Genomic DNA, 20,269 nt, shown 5'->3' with positions numbered 1-20,269 from the left:
TCTCCCAATGCTGACTCAACCATGCTCAGTCTCTGGAGTGATGGATTTTTCAGTGTGGAATAAAGGTATTCAAAATTTAATTATAAAAATGGTAGGTGCGGTATTTTTTTTTCAATTTACAATTTTTTTTTTGACTTACAATGGGGTTGCTGGAATGTTGAGGACCACCTGCACTCAAATAGCCTTGATTAAAATCAGGAATGTTCACTTTAATTACATGTGAATTGTTTGATTACAAATGTAAAGCTGTGGAGCACATGGACAAATAAAGGGAAAAAGTATTTGTCCCAAACATTATAGAAGATGCTGTGTGGGGATTGGTAGATGGCAGTTAAGTGAATTTTCCAATTGCTTGAGATTGCGTGTTTCAAGGATTGGCAAACTTATGGCAAGAGACATCCATTTGAAACTTCAATATTATTTACCTATTTATTTCCCTCGATTTTTTTTCTGGTTCGTTGAGGCTGATAGATCCTTGAATTCTGGATAATAGGGGTTTTACTTAATTTTAAATAGACAAGTGAAGTCAAGAATATACAGGTGATGCTGCAAAAACAAGTTTGTCAAAACTTGAACAAAGCACTGCAACAGATGGATAATTGGTTTCCTCGCACTGCCCGCTTGGCAAGTTATCACAAATTAAACCTTGTTCTTATCGGCAATTTATTGCTTTTCTACCCAATGACAATAGCCGTTCACGACCTTACGGTTATGGTGTTCAATTTTGAAGAGAAAAAGAAGCAGGTAAAAAATTCTACTCTGCAAGGAAGCTCATACCCAAATGGATGGCTTTGGAGGTACTTTCTCTCTCACTCAGTCCCTCAAGCTTATTTTGCCATAATGATGGAAGCAATACTTGGTGTCCATATTCTTGCTCTTGCCCATAATTTTTGAATCTTTTGCTCCATCTAAGCACAGTATGCACAAAAACTCTGCTCCCATAACCCCATCTTAAACGCAAAACCCCCTTATTTTGAATCTGAACTTTAGTTTTAGACTTTTACAAGAGGAAATATCCTCTCAGTACTTAACCTATCTAGCTCCTGACGCACTGGTTCAGGCAGATAGCCTCTCAAATTCCAATGAACAGAGTTCCAAACCTGGTTAATATTTCCTCTTGGGACAACTTTTTCATGCTTTGGATCATTTTATAGAACCTACTCAAATGGAATACAAATGAAACCCAACAGTCTCAAATGAAATAACATTTTTCCTTAAAAATTGGAACAAACTTGTTCAGAACAGTTGAGAAACCGATCCATTACAGTAAGATTGGAGCAAGACTTTTCAACTTCAGCTCTTGAAATAAGAGCAAATATTCCATTAAGGTTCCCTATTTTCGGCTGCACTTGTGTGCTAACTTTATGCTTCTCACATAAGGGATCCCAATTATTTTCTGCTGCAGTTTTTCTACATTTTTTTCTCTTATTATATTGTTCTTTTGTTCTTCTTCCCAAAATGAGCAACTTCACATTTTCCCCACATTAAATGGTACTTATCGACTTTTTGTCCCACTCACATAATTTTCAATCATTTGTTTGTAAGGCAACTTGTCGAATGCTTTCCTGTAGTCCAAGTAGAAGACATCTATTCTCTCTGTGCCCCCCCCCCCCCCGGACAAGATTTTCTCATGAAAATCTAATGAATTTGACACACATTAATCCTTCTTTGATGAAGCTATGCTGACCACGCTTGATTAGATTATGACTTTCCAAATGTGCTGTTATTATTTCCTTTATTGATTCCAACATTTTTCCAACAATAGGCTAATTAACCTATTGGCACCCACTTTTGCAGCCCTCCCTTTTCAAATAGGAGTGCCACCTTGACGATTTTCCAGTCATCTATTCTTCCATTAGAAATTATGGAAGATTACAATTATTCTATGCATTATCTTGGCAGCAACTTCTTTGATGACCTCAGGATGCATACCATTCCAGCCTGGGAACTCATTAATTTATCTCGTACATTTCTCCAGGGATGATGGTGGTGTATGATCTCTCCCCCACATTGTTTAGTATTAATATTCGCAGTAGGTTTTAGATTTTGTGTCCTGAAGATTTAAATATAAATCACCAGGAAAGAGGATATGAAGGAGTGATTTGACAGATGATATTAAGATTATGAAGAGATATCATGGTTAATCATATTAGACAGCTACCAAGTTTGTCAAAACTTGAACAAAGCACTGCAACAGATGGATAATTGGTTTCCTCGCACTGCCCGCTTGGCAAGTTATCACAAATTAAACCTTGTTCTTATCGAGTCCAGGAGATACATGAAAGATTTGTGACAAGTCAACCTTCTATTATCTCTTACAATTGGCTTGAAAGAGCCAATAGTTCAGAAGAATTGTAAATATTGCTGATTTCAATTTAAAATGAGAGTACATCGATTAAGATACTGAATTGTCACAATGAATTTCAAATTAGATCACAAGAAAAATTAAATTATAAAGTGTAAACAGAAATATAAATAACTTCTCTGACACCTGGGGCAGCACGGTGAACATAGTGGTTAATGCAACGCTGTTCCTGCACCAGTGGTTGGGACTGTTGTCTGAATCCTGCGCAGTCTTTAAGAAATTTGTACATTCTCTGTGTGGGTTTTCCCTAGAGTCTCCAGTTCCCTCCCCCCCTTCAAAAAATGTAGCGGGGTTTGTAGGTTAACTGGGTGTAATTGGGTGGCACGGGCTCGTGGGCCAAAATGGCCCGTTACCCTGCCGTATGTCTAAATTTTTTAAAATTAGTGATTGATTCAGAGTAGAAACTAGATGTTATATTCAGACCAGAGGGTGAGGATGGTGAATCAGTCAACACGTGGAGAAGGGAGAAGATGAAGGGTAGGTTTAGAGAGGAGGTGCATGGTGGGAAAGGAGAGGAGAGGAGAGGGAGTAACCACCAGAGAAGAGGGAATAGATTCAGGAATAAGTGTGTCAGAGAGGGTGGCAGAAGCAGCTGGGACTTCAGAACAGCCTCAAAAAACCACATCTTACAAATTATTTGCCAGACACCTGGTTCAGTCTCCACCTATCAGCAGAGATGGTAACACAGTGGTACACAGGCAAAAGGGAGACACCTCAATCTTGACTTTCACCTTGGAAAGGGTGACCTCTTAATTATCACTCCACAAAACAAACAGTGGAAAAATGCAGAATCTACACCGCATGGGGGATTTTAGTGTCCACCCTCAAGACACCATCTCTGGCCAAGTCATCCGAGTTCTGAAGGATACAGCAGCCAAACTGGGGTGCATGGCAGGTAGAGAGGGAACGAACGCGAGGTAGAAAGCCACTTCACCTCATTGTCAGCAATCTACCTCTGGCAGATCCTCCGGAAAGTCTGAGAAAAAAGTTCTTCTTACACTCTGCAAAAGCCCTTATTTTGTTGTATAGCACTTTCACTGTGCAAAATGACAACTAAAAATTGAGTATCTATATGTCACCATGCACCATCTATAGCAGCAGTAATGTAGATTCCCATAATCTACCATCTCACTGTTCGTTATAGCCCACATTATTATTATTTTTTAAATTTAGACATACAGCACCATAACAGGCCATTTCAGTCCATGCCTCTCAATTTATACCCCATTAACCTACACCCTCGGTAGGTTTTGAACGATGGGAGGAAACCGGAGCCCCCAGAGAAAACCCATTCAGACATAGGGAGAATGTACAAACTCCTTACAAACAGTGCAGGAATCGAACCCCAGTCCGGTCCCGATCGCTGTAAAAGCGTTGCACTGCTACACCAAACGTGCCACCATTCTTCTATCTACCATTCCACCATCTCCTATAAAATGAGACTAATCCTGGTTCAACGAGGAGTTCAAAATGCCATCATGCCAAGAGCAGCACCCAGCACAACTGAAAATGAGGAGGTCCTAGTTTTATAAAGCTGCATGCCAGGACTGGAGTGATGAGAGTGTGGAATGGGCTGTCAGCTGAAGTGGTGAACACAGGCTCGATTTTGATATTTAATAAATAATTCGATAGGTGTGCAGGACTATGGTCTGGGTGCAGGTCAATGGAACGAGGCAGAATAATAGTTCAGCACTGACTAGATGGGCCAAAGAGCCTCTTTCTGTGCTGTAGTGTTCTATCATTCTATGATTAGCTATTGGTACTGATCAGATGATCTTTTTTACCTCCCCCTGCCAACCCTAACCAGTCTCTTGCTAATCTGATTCATTCCACATGTGATCAATAAATTTAATGAGAGGATTAGACATCAAAAGCAATGGGAAGCAGCCAACATGTAGCTATAATGCCGGGGGCAGTGAAACACAAGAGTCTGCAGACACAGTGATTGAAGTGAAAGCACAATGCTGGAGAAAAACTCAGCAGGTCAAACAGCATATTTGATATAGCAAGGATAAAGATATATAAGCAACCTTCCAGGTGAGACTTTCGTCAGGGTATGAACAAAATGTAGACAGGCATCTGTATAAAATGATGGGGGAGGGGTGGGGAAGCAGCCTCATCCCACTGGCAGGAGGCAATAGGGGGATAAGGGAGAGAGGGCATAAAATAGAGGGAGGGAGAAAAAGGGGTGGAGAGCTAGAGGAAAGGAGACAGGGATAGGGAAGAGAGGGAGAACAGGGAGTGGTCTAACAAAAAAAACTGGAGGTCGATGTTAATGCCATCCTGTTTGGCAGTGCCCAGGCGGAATATTAGGTGTTGCTCCTCCAATTTTATGGGTGGCCCAGGTTTAGCAGTGCATGAGGCCACAGAGAGACATGTCCACGTGGAAGTGGGTCACTCAATTGAAATGGTTGGCCATTGGGAGATACCTGTCATTGATGAGAACAGAGCAAAGGCCCTCAGCAAAATGATCTCCCAGTCTGCGTCCAGTCTCTCTGATGTAGAGAAGGTCACAACAGGTACACCAAATGCAGTACACGATTCCCACAAATTCATCTAAAATGCCTACGGCATGCATGAAAGAACAAGCTGTGCTTCTAACCATGTTGTTCCAATTCAGTAGCTGCAATGTCCTCTAACACGGTGGAAACTGCCCAGGAATTTCATGTTCATAAAGATTCAAACCAACTGATTGCTGCCCTATCAGTCAAACCTCTCTCAGTAGCAACATGATGGAAGCTGCAATCAACAGTACTCTCAACCAGCACTTACTCATTGATAACCTATTCACCAATTTCTAGTTTGAATTCACTCGAACCAGCCTAATCCAGAACTCATCACAAGCCTTGGCTAAAGAGGGACCACAGTGGCAAATTTCAGTACTGAGGGGGGAATGACTGTCCATTACTTAAGGCACAAATTGTGAACTGTGGCAAGAAAGTGTTGGCATCAATAAAAATCAAACAGAAGGCACCACAGTGTCTGGAATCAAACTACACACAAAGCTTGTGATGGCTAGGTGAATTATTCTTGCTCCAGAGTATCACTGCACTCGTTCCTCGGGACCAACCATCAATTTTGCATCCTAAGTTTAGGAGTAGTGTCATTCACCAGTGATTTCATAACATTGGATTGTTGAACCACTCCTCAGGAAATGAAGTCACAGCCCAGATAACTTTCAGGCATGGGCTGATATCCAACATTTGCACCACAGCAATTATAGATCAAAACCAACTCCAACAAGAGGTAGTCTAACAGTAGGATCACCACTGATCAGAAACTTAAACAAGTCATAGAAATATTATGGTAATAGCAAGTGACAGCCTAGGTATCCTGCTACAAATGTCTCACCTCCTGACATGAATGGCACTTTTCTCCTTCCTCCAAGAGCATCTGCACTACAATGGAAGGCTCTCCATCTGCACCTTCAACAATGCTCAAGAGCCTTACCTTGACAAAGCTGGCCACTGTCTGGTAACCCATCCATTCCCTACACAGTGGGTCTCTTTTATTCACTACCCACAAAATGCATTGCAGTTACTCACCCTGGCTTATCCCGAACTGGTGGCCTCGACCACCAAGAACAACACAATGTGTGTGCATGGGAACACCACCATTAGCAGGTTTCACTCCAAATCACATGCAATCTTGATTTGGAAATGCATCATCAATCCTCCATCACTCAATTCAAATCCTCAAATTCTCCACCCAGCAGGAGCGCCAGAAATATGGAAACAATTCACGAAAGTAACTCATCACAACCTTTTGAAAAGCAATCAGGGAAAGGCCATAAATTTTGACATTACTGCTGATGCACAGATCCTAAAAAAAAATCACAAATAAATATTTATTGGGATTGTTTTTAAAAGAGGGCTCATAAATTCAGGGAGGACCCCTACCACCCTGCAAGGCAGCACCTTCTGCTACTCAAGGAAAAGGTACAGAAGTTTCAGAGCCCAAACCACCAGGTTGAGGAATAGCTTCTTCCCACGGGTAGAGAGGCTGCTTAATGACTGCTAAAACAACTCTCTGCAATTCTACTATTAATTAAGAATATTTATTTTAATATATGTACATATGTAGTGTGCGTATGCATGGTTTGCCTGTATGTGTAGACATATGTTTTGCACTGTTAACTGGAGAATGCTGTTTTGTCGGGATGTTCTGGTACAATTGGATGGCAGATGAGCTTGAATTTGAATTCATCTTTGCAGATGTTTAACTTGAGGCCCATGCTCATGTGGATGCAGTGAATAAGTCGAAGAGCCTTAGAGAGAGATAGCCTAGAAACAGTGCTTTAGTTCACGGATTCCTCAACAACTATCAACCACCTCTTTATCCTAATCCTTCATTAAAAGTTTATTTTTTCTCCATTCATTCTCATGAAAACCCCAGATTCAACCTCTCATGATACACTGGGGGCAATTTATACTGGCCTAACCTACCCGGCTCAGCATCCAAATGAGCAGAATTAACTAGTGTTGCCTCTGTACTGAGATTCAAGAGCAGAAGCTTCTAAAGTTCAACAGTTTGGCGTGTGTCATGGGTTTAATGAATCGAGTCATGCCATCACACCTGTGGCCTGACAATTTTGCAAATGATTCTCCTCTGACCTTCTTGCTTGACAAAGTTTCAGGTTTCTTTGTAGTAAGAAAAAAAAAGCTCTCTAGCCCATGGAGTTTGTCCTTACAATCAAGCCCTTGCTTGCACTAATCCCATTTTATTCTCTCTGCATTCCCAGATTCTCCCACTCACCCATACACAAGGGATATTTTACTATGTCCAATTAATCTACAAACCTGAACATCTTTGGGATGTCGGAGGAAACCAATGTGGTGACAAGTAGAACAAGCAAACTCCACGCACACAGCACCTGATATCAAGATTGGTTAGGTGGCCGCAGCAGTGAGCTATCAGCTCCACCACTTGCATCTCTGTGCCGGCCCCTTTTTGACAAGCCACTGATATCTACACAACAATTGTCTCAGTCTAGCCTGTTCACAAAATGGAAACAAATCAAAAACAGCTAATTATCAATCTAATAATAATTGTCTATTCCTAGTTCTCAGCAATGTTGCAAGATGTCATCAACAGTGCAATCAAATGGCATTTATGCACCAGTAATCTTTTAGCTGATGCTTCAACAGGACGACTCACCTCCAGACTTCACAACTGCTCTAGTCTAAATATGGCCAAAAAGCTGAATTCCAGAGTTGACATGAGATTAATTGCCTGTCGCAGCACACTAAGTGTCGGAGGAATAACATGGACTTCCAGCATTTTGTATTGCTCCACTTTTCCACCATCTGCAGTCCCTCTTGTTCAGCTCCCAAATGTCTTTTGTTGCAAGGCACCGTGATATGACGTATAACATTTTGGTGTGACACCGTAAACCCTGGCAAATGTCTACTGATATGTGGTGGAAAGTGTGCCGACTGGCTGCAGCATGGTCTGGTATGTAATGTATAACCCTGACCATAAAGCCCTGCGAAAGGTAGTGGACAGAACCCAGGATATCACAGGCAAACCATCCCCACTATTAACAGCATTTATAGGAAATGCTGCATTTGGAGTTTCCTCCCTGGAGTGTAGGAGGCTGAGGGGTGACCTTATAGATCGGTGTTTTTCAAACTTTTTCTTTCCATTCACCTCTTTCTTTGGCTTGGCTTCGCGGACGAAGATTTATGGAGGGGGTAAAAAGTCCACGTCAGCTGCAGGCTCGTTTGTGGCTGACAAGTCCGATGCGGGACAGGCAGACACGATTGCAGCGGTTGCAAGGGAAAATTGGTGGGTTGGGGTTGGGTGTTGGGTTTTTCCTCCTTTGCCTTTTGTCAGTGAGGTGGGCTCTGCGGTCTTCTTCAAAGGAGGTTGCTGCCCGCCAAACTGTGAGGCGCCAAGATGCACGGTTTGAGGCGTTATCAGCCCACTGGCGGTGGCCAATGTGGCAGGCACCAAGAGATTTCTTTAGGCAGTCCTTGTACCTTTTCTTTGGTGCACCTCTGTCACGGTGGCCAGTGGAGAGCTCGCCATATAACACGATCTTGGGAAGGCGATGGTCCTCCATTCTGGAGACGTGACCCATCCAGCGCAGCTGGATCTTCAGCAGCGTGGACTCGATGCTGTCGACCTCTGCCATCTCGAGTACTTCGACGTTAGGGGTGTAAGCGCTCCAATGGATGTTGAGGATGGAGCGGAGACAACGCTGGTGGAAGCGTTCTAGGAGCCGTAGGTGGTGCCGGTAGAGGACCCATGATTCGGAGCCGAATCACTATGTCATGGGTGCTCTGTGATTAGTAAGGGATTGCTTCAGGTGGAATGTGAGTGGGGGGTGGAGGGGGGGGGGTGCGGGGGTGTGAGTTTGAGACCCAATTGTTACTGAAATATTTTGCTTGAGAAAAATTGTCATTGGCCCATTTCCTTTGGAGTTATGAAACCGTGCAGATAATGTCATACTTTTTCTTCCCACCCACATACCACCTTAAGCCATCCCTTACTTATCACAGAGCACTGATGGCACAGGGAATACTTAAGATGGTAAGTGAGTCGAAAGAAAAAGTTTGTAAAGCACTGTTATAGAGGGATATAAAATTGAGAAGGGCACAGAAAGTGTAAATTGTCACATTCTTCTTCCAAGGATAGGGGAGTCCAAAATTGGAAGGTGTGGGTTTACGCTGAGGATGGGAACGATTTGAAAGGGACCTAATGGACAACTTTTTCACACTGAGAGTGATGTGTATATGACAGACAAAGTGGTCGAGGTAGGTACAATCACAGCACTGAAAAGACATTTGGACAGGTACGTGGCATATGGGTCAAGCACAGGCCAAGTGGTTCAAATTCAGAAAATACAATCTGCTCAGTATAGATGAGTTAGGCTCCATTGGGCCTATTCCCTCAACTTATGACCCTACAAATCTAAATCAGTTTGCAAAAAGCATAATCCTCAAAAATTAAATTGCATGTAAATATACTCACGTTATTTCAATTAGAATGACCTTACCTGATATATTACAACTTTTCCTGATTTGGGATTAATACAATTTATTCATCAATCAATTGTATACATAGTTGGCCCTCTCCTCAACCTTAGTCAGTTGTGCAGTTATGATAAGGGGAATCAAATTCACTTACCCTCACTTGACTGAGTTAAATTGTTGCTAGTTTGATCAAATTTAATACTGAAAATGTAAATAATCTATTCAGAATTCAACTTCTACAGGAGATTAATTACAGGCCTATTTGCTACCAGACTCCGGATATACTGGCAGTACGGGGACTCACTTTAATGATTCTGGAATTCAATGTAGTCCAAGCTTCAAATAATTCAGTTTAAATTAATTTCACAGCCTGAACACTGGTTATTAATAATAATGAAAACCTTTTCTCTAACAATGGACTTCTGCAGAGTGTGATATAACATTACCCATAGTGACAATTAATCATGTATCACCCGAACACACCAATGAATTGCAAAAAAAAACATTTGTAGCAATTCAGTGTTTATTTATTTATTTGTTTACATCTCCAGCGCGGTTTATTAAGATGGGATATGCAGTCATGACAATAATTGATCAAACATTACAAGAATAACACCACATCTAAACAAACTTTTATGATTGATTAAATAACTGAACAGCTCCAAGGATGTGCATAACACGTTATCACCTTCTACCAGGCAGCACAGGAAACATTTGCTCCATGTTCTCCTGTCAAGTTTCTTTCAAGAAGATAAGACGTGCTGAAGAATTCAATGCATTGTAACATCTATCTGACTGTGATAGTATTAATTGAGGCAAAGTAATTTAAGTACAATGAGAAGTCTTTGTACAAGTTGGTACTAGATTGCCAGGACTTAGGGATTGCATGTTGGACAGCAATGATCAAGTTTATCTGGTGAGCTTTTCCATATAGCTTCAGCTGAAAAACATTTCAAAATTCTTTGTTGTAACATAATCCACAACTCTACAAACCTTGCTCAATCATGACTCAATCAAATTCCCCTTTGAATTCTTAACGAGGGAACAGATGACAGAGGTTTCTTGCAAGATTCTTGAGAGCAGTGGAATTAAATGAGAAAACGCTACACAGTTCATTGAGCAAGATTTTCCCATGAGACTATGCTTCACTTATACTGTTGTGAACAGTCGGATAAAGTAGCTCCACCTGTCAATGAAGAAATTACTCTGTCTATTTAATCTTTTGATTGATATGAAAACCTTTAGGTAACCAGGTGAACCGTGCAATAATCTCATAAGTTAATTAAATGTACTCCTTTTATATTTTCAAAGTCTTTGGATGTACAAAGATGAGTATCTGACCCAAGTTGAAGGAAACAATCTTCAAGTTTTGTTTTGAAAATGGAATGGTAAAAGTTAAAGATGAAGGAAGAACTGCTGAGATTTTCTTTTGTTTTGATGCACCTCAACACCGACGGAGCTGCTGTTGATATTAATCAAACTATTCCTGGTTCAAGGCTAAAGATGATACTGGTAGAAAGGAATGCAACTACAGGCACAACATAGTCTTTTGGACTGAATAAAGCAAATAGCTCTGAGGATGATCCTGGCACATGACAGGGTTTTCAGAACAGAAGGAAAAATCTGGAGATAGGGCTAAGGAGAGGAATTTGAACAAATTAAACTTTAACCTAAAATAAACAAGTCCAATCATTTAATCACACTCTCCACCTTTATCACTTTATCATTCTTTTCATTCAAATTTCTTAACTTTCTGCTTTTTTTACCTCATATTTTTATGACTTCTCTTCATTATTTTCTTATTTAACTGGTCTTTTGTTTATTCTTTCACTTAATCCCAGGAAAGAGCAAACAGTGCTAATTGCTCAGCAGGTCAAACACCCACACAGTTCTGTCCATTGAAACCAGCTCAGACGGAATAAAATTACACTGGTTAGGTTAACCTGTCTTTCTCTTTCAAGATGCAATTCCGGGGAAGGGGGCAGAAAATACTGGACTCTGTGTGATTAAAAAATGTCCTGTGTTGTTTGTATATATTGCCTTGAGTCTTTTAAAACAAAATAATCAAATTAAAAAAATGCAATCGACCTGCTCTGCATTCCTACTTGTATTTCTGGAAGTCAGTGTCTTTTCCTCTCATGACAGGGTCCAGACAGTAACCACTCAATATTTATAAACCGTGTACATACATCGCAATAAATCTGCAGTCAAGTTTACAGTGAAAATACACAATCTAGTGGAAGGTTATAGATAAACAGTTTGTTGTGAGCTGATCATGACCTAGAGTTAGTTATTCTGCATGTTAAAAGGATCCTAGGAAAAATTATAAGATTGAAAGTCTATAGTATACATTACAGCTTACATGAAGAACACATTTTCCATTTGTGCATTAAGAGATTAACTGTATTTAATGTTACTGTCAAAATATGTGAATTATTTGCAAAAAATGCAATTCTGCACAGATGACACTGTAATTTATACAGAGGACAAATAAAGAATGAGAAGGAGTCCTTTCAAAGTCTATATGCTCAATTTAAAAGAAAAACTGTGTTTAGAACACTACCTCTTTCCAAATGACAGTTTGGTGTATAGTCTGGAAGGTCTTTGATGCTACTTACTCGAACCAGATGGATTGGAAAGGGTCCTCTAGAATTTTCTGGTACATTGATTGGAGGAATAACCCAATCCCTCTTGTGTCTTCTTAGCCCACTGGAGATCTGCGGTTGGCGCCATGGAAACAGTGTATTATCCAGCTGCTCAGAAGGCACATTTTTCTTCCCATTCTGTTCATGAAATTAAAATAGAAAAACTCTTCAATTTTGGCTTCAAAACCAATTGTTAAATTGGTCCTGACAATCAACGTAACCAGATGAAAATTCACATGTGAAAACTAATCAACATGTTGCAGTTTAACAGCTTGATGTATTTTATTATCTGTGGTCCTGTTTAATTGACACATGGGTATGCAATTATATCATTTACATCAACAACTATCGGAACAAGTACATTTTCACAATAATCATTTTGACAATAGATCTGGATTAAAAAGCTTAGCTTTTTTTAAATACATAGGGAAATTGCACATTGTCGCGTTAGAGTGCTGCCATCAGGAGGGATCGGAGACAGAGTGTGTGGGAAACGTTGCATCTTGTGAATGTTGTTGCATCTTGAGTAGATTCAAGATGGATGCCTTCCCATGAGGTCTGCATGTGTATGTTCCATTTTCAGTGCTGTTTTCTTAGTTAATAAATCTAATTGTTTTAAAAAGAACCCAAGTTTCTTTATTGTAATAATACAAACATCACACGTTATATATTTCATATTTACACATGTTGTGATAGCAATACTAACTAATTATGTTAGACAGTAAACTGAGCAAGCAAGAATACTTTTTGTTTCACATAAAATATACCTTCAAGAGATACAGAACTTGAGTGCTTCTCAATTGCTCTGTGTTTTCTAAAGAAAAACTACACAGCACAATGAAATGTGAAGCAATAGTTCAGGTTTCATTAACTGTATGAATGTCCTATCTCTAAATAACTGGGCAGGTGAAATGCCAATGTTTAGAAATGGGAAACTCAGTCTCAGCATGGTTTTGTAACTATTGCAGGGAGCTGTACACTTGTTGTGAAAATTCAAGTGATATTTACTGGGTGGTGGGAGTCAACTTTATGTCAATTTTCTGAACCAACATCCTTCGTCTACATCATCAGAGCTAATATGGCTTCATCCCTAAATGTCCTTGACTTGGGAAAATTATTTCAAAATATACACCATCTTTGGTTTATTAATAAAATAAAATGTTTATGAAAGTAAAGAGAAAGGCATTTTAAGAAAGATTTTGCTTCGTTCTGCCCTTCAGCATTTGCAGCACAAAGAGAAAGTAAATTCAGTGACTGCTGTTCGGAATAATTGACTAAACTGGGAAACCTGTGCTCAGGCTTGGTCTGGCCAGTAGTAATATTCAATTTCTATGTCACAGAGGTGTCATGCAACAACTATCTACAAGAGAAAACATTGTCATTTGGGTGTTCCCCACCCACCAGAAAGTTCATTGGCCTGGCCTTGTAAACATTGTGGTTGGAAGAGGCATCAGAGGGTTGGTGATCTATGGTGAAAGACTCACTGCTTAACTCCCCAAACCATTTCCATGGCCTGCAAGACAGATGCCAAAAGACGACTGGAACACACCCAGATCATCTTGATGTGTATAAATATTAAATTCATCAATTTATATTAAAAATTCAGACATACAGCATGGTAACAGAATCTTCCGGCCTGTGAACCTGTGCTACCCAATTGACTGACAACCCTCGAAAGCTTTTGAAGGGTGGAACTTCAACAATATTCATGAGCTCAGCAGAACCCAGGGTAAATTGGCCACTTTAATGACCCATCTTGGCATTCATTCCGTCTGCCACAGGTACACCATGGTTGCTGTCTGACCATCAAACAATGCTGCCACACAAACTACTTTGCATCGTCTTCCTAACTCATAGTCTCGGACAAGGATAGTATCTTTTTGGGAATATTTGTATGCTTCCCCCCTCCACCTTCTCCCCACAGGCAATACTCCATTCTGTCCAAAACACATGGCCATCCTCTCGACAGAATAGAATTAAGCTCCAGTCCTTCCTAAGAAGCACTGTACATTTTGTGCTGGTTCAGGATTGTAATTCGTCACTACCCTCAAGGCAATTGGGGTAAAACTGTTAACTTGAATACATCAACAGAAAGCAAACAATGTCAGTTGGCAGTAAACTTCTCTTTACCAGTCAATCATTCTCAGAAAACTACAGAAGGTGTTATTCAGCAAACTACATCAAAAGCATACCGATAATCAAGTGTTTGGTCAGGTTTTCTGATGGATAATATAAATACCTTTTGTGCATTGTAAATTGAGCTTTCCCATGCTTTTACAAGTAGTTTGATCACAGTTTCCCATTTCTCTTGTGTCCTGATGTTCTGTGCAGTAACTGTAAACTTGATTTGCTTTGTGGGGACCTGTATTGGTCGGGTTGTATAGAGCGTGCCGTCTTTCTCCACCGTGAAGTCTGGGTTTCTGCTTTGATACCGAATCTCTTCATTTCCAGCACAGTTGTCAAATTCCACTAGAAAATGGGGTGGGGGGGGGGGGGGGGAAACAGACAATGTGATGCTCTGTGATAGGCAGACAACAAGAAAGGTAATCAAACACAAGTGAGAGACATTAATTCCAAGAGGTACATTTTCAGTTTTAAAAACACCTATCAAGGAAATGATCTAACAGCTTTCACTGTAAAGTATTTGACTTTTAAGGAAGACTGTTGTGTCTCCTCTCTTGAGATCTTGGATGAGAAACACTTCTTATTTTAAATACATTCACATGATGGCCATCAAATCAGGGAAATAGCCCCCATTTATGTTCCAACTGTAAAGAATGGTGAATGTGTTTCTTAGTTCTCAGCCCACTTGATCTTCACATTTTCACTTGGGTATGCGAGTTGAATGAAAGAAGCCTCCCAGTCAGTTACAAAAGCTGTTTCCATTCACTGTGCAAACAGTTCCATTAACAAAGATATATGAATGGTGCAAAGAATGCATCAGTATCCCAAAAATAATTAAATATGGCTTGTTAAATATACTTAGGAGGGTTCCCAAAAGAAAAAAAAATCATCTCTAATAAATATTTTCAATGGAATATGACAACTAATTTATCTTCAATCGAGCTTTTTTGGATTAACCCTGTGTACAATGAACCATGGTCTCGTCAGATGAGAAGATCGCTCTATCTGCTGTGCGGCTAAATTTTACCCAGTTCCTGCTGATCAAATGGAAACAACTGCCGAAAATAATGGAAGGCAGTAAGACGACACTGAGAGGTACAATAAAGTGACCATGACATTACAGGACTGTGATTTTCTGCAGCACAAATGAATCGATGAAACAGTCATCATTTATATACTCAGAGTGCAGTCGTCAGTGTGCTGTCATGGAAATGTGCTGAAGCTTAACGTGACGAGACAGACATTTCACAATCTTGTTTTGATCACTTTTATCAGCTCCCAGGCAACATTTTAGCAATGTTGTCCAAATGATATTATTGTATTTGCATATCCCATTAAAGATGATCATTTTGTTTTGATCCGTAGCCAATAGCAGGTTATCTTTCTCGCAGATTTGACTATTCCACTGCACTTTGATCTCGTTATTTCCTGTGCTATGTTTCCAATTTCTCAGTCCCCAGTTCACCTTTTTTACTTGAAAGCATGGCCCCTCTTCTAAACAAAGTATTTTTTGACCTTGCGTCAGTCTTTTCTAAATATATAAATTCTGAAGTTTTGGAATTACTAGCCTACATCACAATTGCCAATGTAGATTTTGGTTTGGGTCTTCCTCTACTCTACCTCAAGCCTATCTACTTCACTTTGATGATTCACCTGTGTAGACTTTAGATAGCTCCAAGTCCTTAAATTAAGATCCAGTAGCATTCATTTCTAAAGTAATGCAGCTTTACAAGTGCTTGAAGGAACGCTGCATTTCGTAGCCATCTGCTTCCTTTTCAAATCACTACCTGTGTCCTAGTTGATGGGTTTATTCTTCCCCGTTAACTCCAGATCTCCCAGGGGCTCTCTAACTCTCATTCTTCTTCACATCAATGACCTTGTCCACTTATTATCCATTCCTATCAAGTCTTTTGCTGATGCTCCTTTCTTAAAATTGAACATCCTGAAAAGTTGACAATCTCTAATTACCTACTGGCTGACTCATACCTTGGTCTCTCGAGTGCCTTTCACTACAGAATGAAAAGCTGGCTTCATTTCAATCCCCAGACAATTATTCCCAAACAAATCTGCTCTGACAAATCTGATCTTCAAATGCTGCGGCTAATCTTTAATAACCTCCCCTCAATCTTGATTCTTTGACCTCCCTGACCTCAGCTTGTATCTGCTCTGGACAAAAATAGAAGTTCCACAATTAGTTAGCAAACAAAGCTGGAGACAGACACACATGCTGGAATTTGAAGCCAAACACAATCCGTCTGTGGAACTCAGCAGGTATCAGTGGGTGAAAAAGTATAGTCGACATTTCAAGCTGAACCTCCTGATCTGATGAAAGTGACAGGAGGGTAAATAGGATAGGGTTGGAGGGATGAGGCAGCCAAACAGGCAGAGGTGGAATATGATGAACAGCGGCCATAGGGCGTCAGTTGCCAAAGGGAGAGAGATGCACAAAGGAGTCAGATAGATAATGATGAGTCATGGAGGGTGTGTGAAAGATCAGGAGACAATGCTAGAAGCTGGAGGTACTCAGGACTCAGCAAGTCAGGCAGAATCAATGGAGGGAAATGAACAGTAAATGTTGGTTCAGGACCCTTTGTCAAGACTTAGATGGGAAAGAGGCAGCAAATATAGAAAGGTGGGGGTGGTAGGGGGAGAGATTATAGAATACCTGACAAATGAAGGCAGGAGAAATGGAGTGGGGAGACAGGTAGAGGAGGAAACCTGGATCGATGGGTTGAGTGAAAAGTAAGCACTGAAATGGAACTTAGATGGAAACAGTGGAACTGGATCAGGATGTGGAATACCTGCCTTGGAGGCTACTTAGGTGGAATATAAATTGTTCTTCAAGGTTACATTTGGCCTCACTCTCACAATGGATAGGGACCACTAATTCTGTGGCTTCCTGGCTTGCTCTTCCTTCCCTGACCTTTCTTCTCCATTCACCCCTCCCTTAACCCTGGCAATTTCCCACTGCAAGCACAGTCGGCGTAAGATTATCCCAACATCTCCTCCCACACCTCTATCCTATACTATCCAGTTGAGAGTTTCGCATGACTTCTCCCAAGCTAGTCTACTACAGTCAGTGCAGTCTATATCAGTAAGATAAAATACAAATTGTTGACTGCTTTGTGGAACATCTGTGTACCATTCGCATATGCCAGATGGAACTCTTATCTAGCAGCCATTTTAATTTCTCTCCTCATTCTCATACAGACCAGTTTGTCCTCAGCTTTATCCATTGAGAAGGTGAGGCCCATTTCAAATAACATTTCCAATTATACCTGGGTTTCCCACAGCCCAACATTATGAACATTAAACTTTTCAGGTACCATTGTTTCCAACTGTTCTTTTCCTGGACCCATTTTCCTCACTCAATCTAGAGCTTGCTTTTCACTCAACTTCCTCCTGTTATATCTTCTTCCCAGCCACTTCCCCAATCCATCTCTCCCACCTTCATTTGTCCAGTTCCCAGTGACCGTATCCCACCTTTTTATGCTTGTTATCTCCCCTTCCCATCTTAGTCTTATAAATTTTCCTGACCCAAAACGTTGCCTATCCATTTCTTTCCATGGATACTGTCTAACCTGATGAGTTCCTCCAGCTTCTCATTTGCTTACTTAAGATTCCTGCATCGCAAACCTAGGTCTCTAGTTTCAGAACTAGCATAGCTGCTTCCAAAATACGTGGCTTCCACTTCCAAGTCACACATTTATTTAATCCTAGCTTTTCTCCTCTAAAGCCCAACTATTCAGTGTTCAATATCTGTAATGTTGTCTTGTATTTCCGACAGGATACAAAAAGAAGTTTGTCATTTGATGGACACTTTTCCTTGCATGTTTCATCTCTTTGCTGTAACCTCTGTACCTTCTCTATTGATTGCTGGCATTGGAGTCAAATGCTCATCTCCAAATATATAATCCTCTTCCTATCCACTATATTCAAAACTGATTTGAACAATCAACTCCAACTCATTAATTCTCAAACATCTAAACATTATTTATTGTCATCAACTTTCCCTTCCTCCAACAAACCAGGTTTGTCTAAAACCTTGCTAAGATTTAATCACTCTTTCTTGATTTATCTTTTTTTCTGTCATCTTTTTAACATTAATATCACATGCACAGAGGCCTCAGTGTACTACGAACAGAGACAATACACAACCTGGCAAGCTCATAGGATAAGAAAAATTTATGCTCAGAATAAGTGTGCATTGGAAAATAAATGCAGCTTGTATTCAAATCTGCAAAAGGATGAATTTGAATTGATCAAATCTAAATCTTCAGGCTTGGTTCAATCAACTGAGCACTGCAGCTGAAAGTTCAGTTTTAAAACACTATTTGTTCTCCTAAATGAGTGATTATGACCACAAACAAAATTGTAATTCCAAAGTTAATTAATCAATTTGACAGAAATAAAGTAGTGTGCAGCAATTAACCTATTAATTGTCTCAAATAATGGTCCTCTCATAAGTTTATTTATCCTGATGGGCACACTGAACTCAAAACGGTCAACCAGTTTACCTATCTCGACTGGACCATTTCATCGGATGCAATGATCGACAACGAGATAGACAACAGACTCGCCAAGGCAAATAGCGCCTTTGGAAGACTACACAAAAGAGTCTGGAAAAACAACCAACTGAAAAACCTCACAAAGATTAGCGTATACAGAGCCGTTGTCATACCCACACTCCTGTTCAGCTCCGAATCATGGGTCCTCTACCGGCATCACCTACGGCTCCTAGAACGCTTCCACCAGCGTTGTCTCCGCTCCATCCTCAACATTCATTGGAGCGACTTCATCACCAACATCTAAGTACTCAAGATGGCAGAGGCCGACAGCATCGAATCCACGCTGCTGAAGATTTAACTGCGCTGGGTAGGTCACGTCTCCAGAATGGAGGACCATCGCCTTCCCAAGATCGTGTTATATGGCGAGCTCTCCACTGGCCACCGTTACAGAGGTGCACCAAAGAAGAGGTACAAAGACTGCCTAAAGAAATCTCTCGGTGCCTGTCACATTGACCACCGCCAGTGGGCTGATCTCGCCTCCAACCGTGCATCTTGGCACCTCACAGGTCGGCGGACAGCAACCTCCTTTGAAGAAGACCGCAGAGCCCACCTCACTGACAAAAGACAAAGGAGGAAAAACCCAACACCCAACCCCAACCCACCAATTTTCCCTTGCAACCGCGCCTGCCTGTTCCACATCGGACTTGTCAGCCACCAACGAGCCTGCAGCTGACGTGGATACGACCCCTCCATAAATCTTCGTCCGTGAAGTCAAGCCAAAGAGAAGAATTGGTATTCTTTAGATAATGAATCTGAATAAGGCCAGGAAAAACAAACAATGCCAGATATGAATCACTCAGTCAAGGGCTCATCTTCCACATGACCATCTCGCTTCCAAGTTAACAATGTGAATCATTATTGAATCAACATGAGAAGGCAGAAATTAATATAAAGAATACTAAAAATCCTTTCGCTTTTCAACAATGAGACAATGAATTATCATCGATTCTGGCAAAACAAAACTTTTTTGTGAGAGTTGTGAACCATCACACAAACACTCCTCACCTTCAGCTACACTCTCTGCTGTCTTGAAAAAAAACAATGCTGTTAATTGAAAGTCTCTCCCCACTGCAGCCACACTCTTTTCACCCCCCTCCCATCAGGAAGCGGTGGTGTGTGATCTCACACCCCAAGATTCCAGGACAATTTATTTCCTGCCACCATCAGACTCCCTGAATCAACCTCATATGAGTAAAATTACGCTTTTGTTCTGTGCTTAACTGATCGCTCCCTGTAACTCTGCACGTGTACTTGTTAAAAAATTGGTTAGTACCACGTGTGGGATATCTAGCTGGACTGCTCAACAAACAAACTTTCTCGCTGCACCTTAGTACATGTAACAATAAGCTTCAATTTGAATTTACACTCAATTTTACAACTTGAATATTTACATTTAGCAATGTCAAGACTGGAATAGAAAGTGTGATTGGTTGCATTCAGCTACTAATTTTTCTTTTTGAATATTTTAACTTTGAAATTTCACATCTAAAATACAGAGTACATAAGGATATATGTTAAAAGTCAAAAAGATACATCAACCTTAGATCATATCATTTCATCCAAGGTATCCCACATTTTAATCAAATAGAT

The 20,269-nt window shown here is 40.6% G+C and overlaps 1 protein-coding gene across 3 annotated transcripts in view; it reads right to left on the bottom strand.

Moving 5' to 3' along the window:
* Positions 1-20,269, bottom strand: part of LOC138735617 (cadherin-4-like) — a 564,345-nt gene that overhangs the window by 183,295 nt on the left and 360,781 nt on the right. For all 3 annotated transcript variants that reach the window (XM_069883687.1, XM_069883689.1, XM_069883688.1), the window contains 2 exons: positions 14,227-14,456; positions 11,961-12,125 (listed from right to left, as the gene is read on the bottom strand). In XM_069883687.1, coding sequence (XP_069739788.1) covers positions 11,961-12,125; positions 14,227-14,456 — 395 coding nt within the window. The remainder of the gene's footprint in view (positions 1-11,960; positions 12,126-14,226; positions 14,457-20,269) is intronic.

This window comes from Narcine bancroftii, chromosome 6 (genome assembly GCF_036971445.1).
Source record: "Narcine bancroftii isolate sNarBan1 chromosome 6, sNarBan1.hap1, whole genome shotgun sequence".
Taxonomy (NCBI): domain Eukaryota; kingdom Metazoa; phylum Chordata; class Chondrichthyes; order Torpediniformes; family Narcinidae; genus Narcine; species Narcine bancroftii.
The sequence above is the reverse complement of the archived record's forward strand: the minus strand, read 5'-3'. Positions and strand labels throughout refer to the sequence as shown.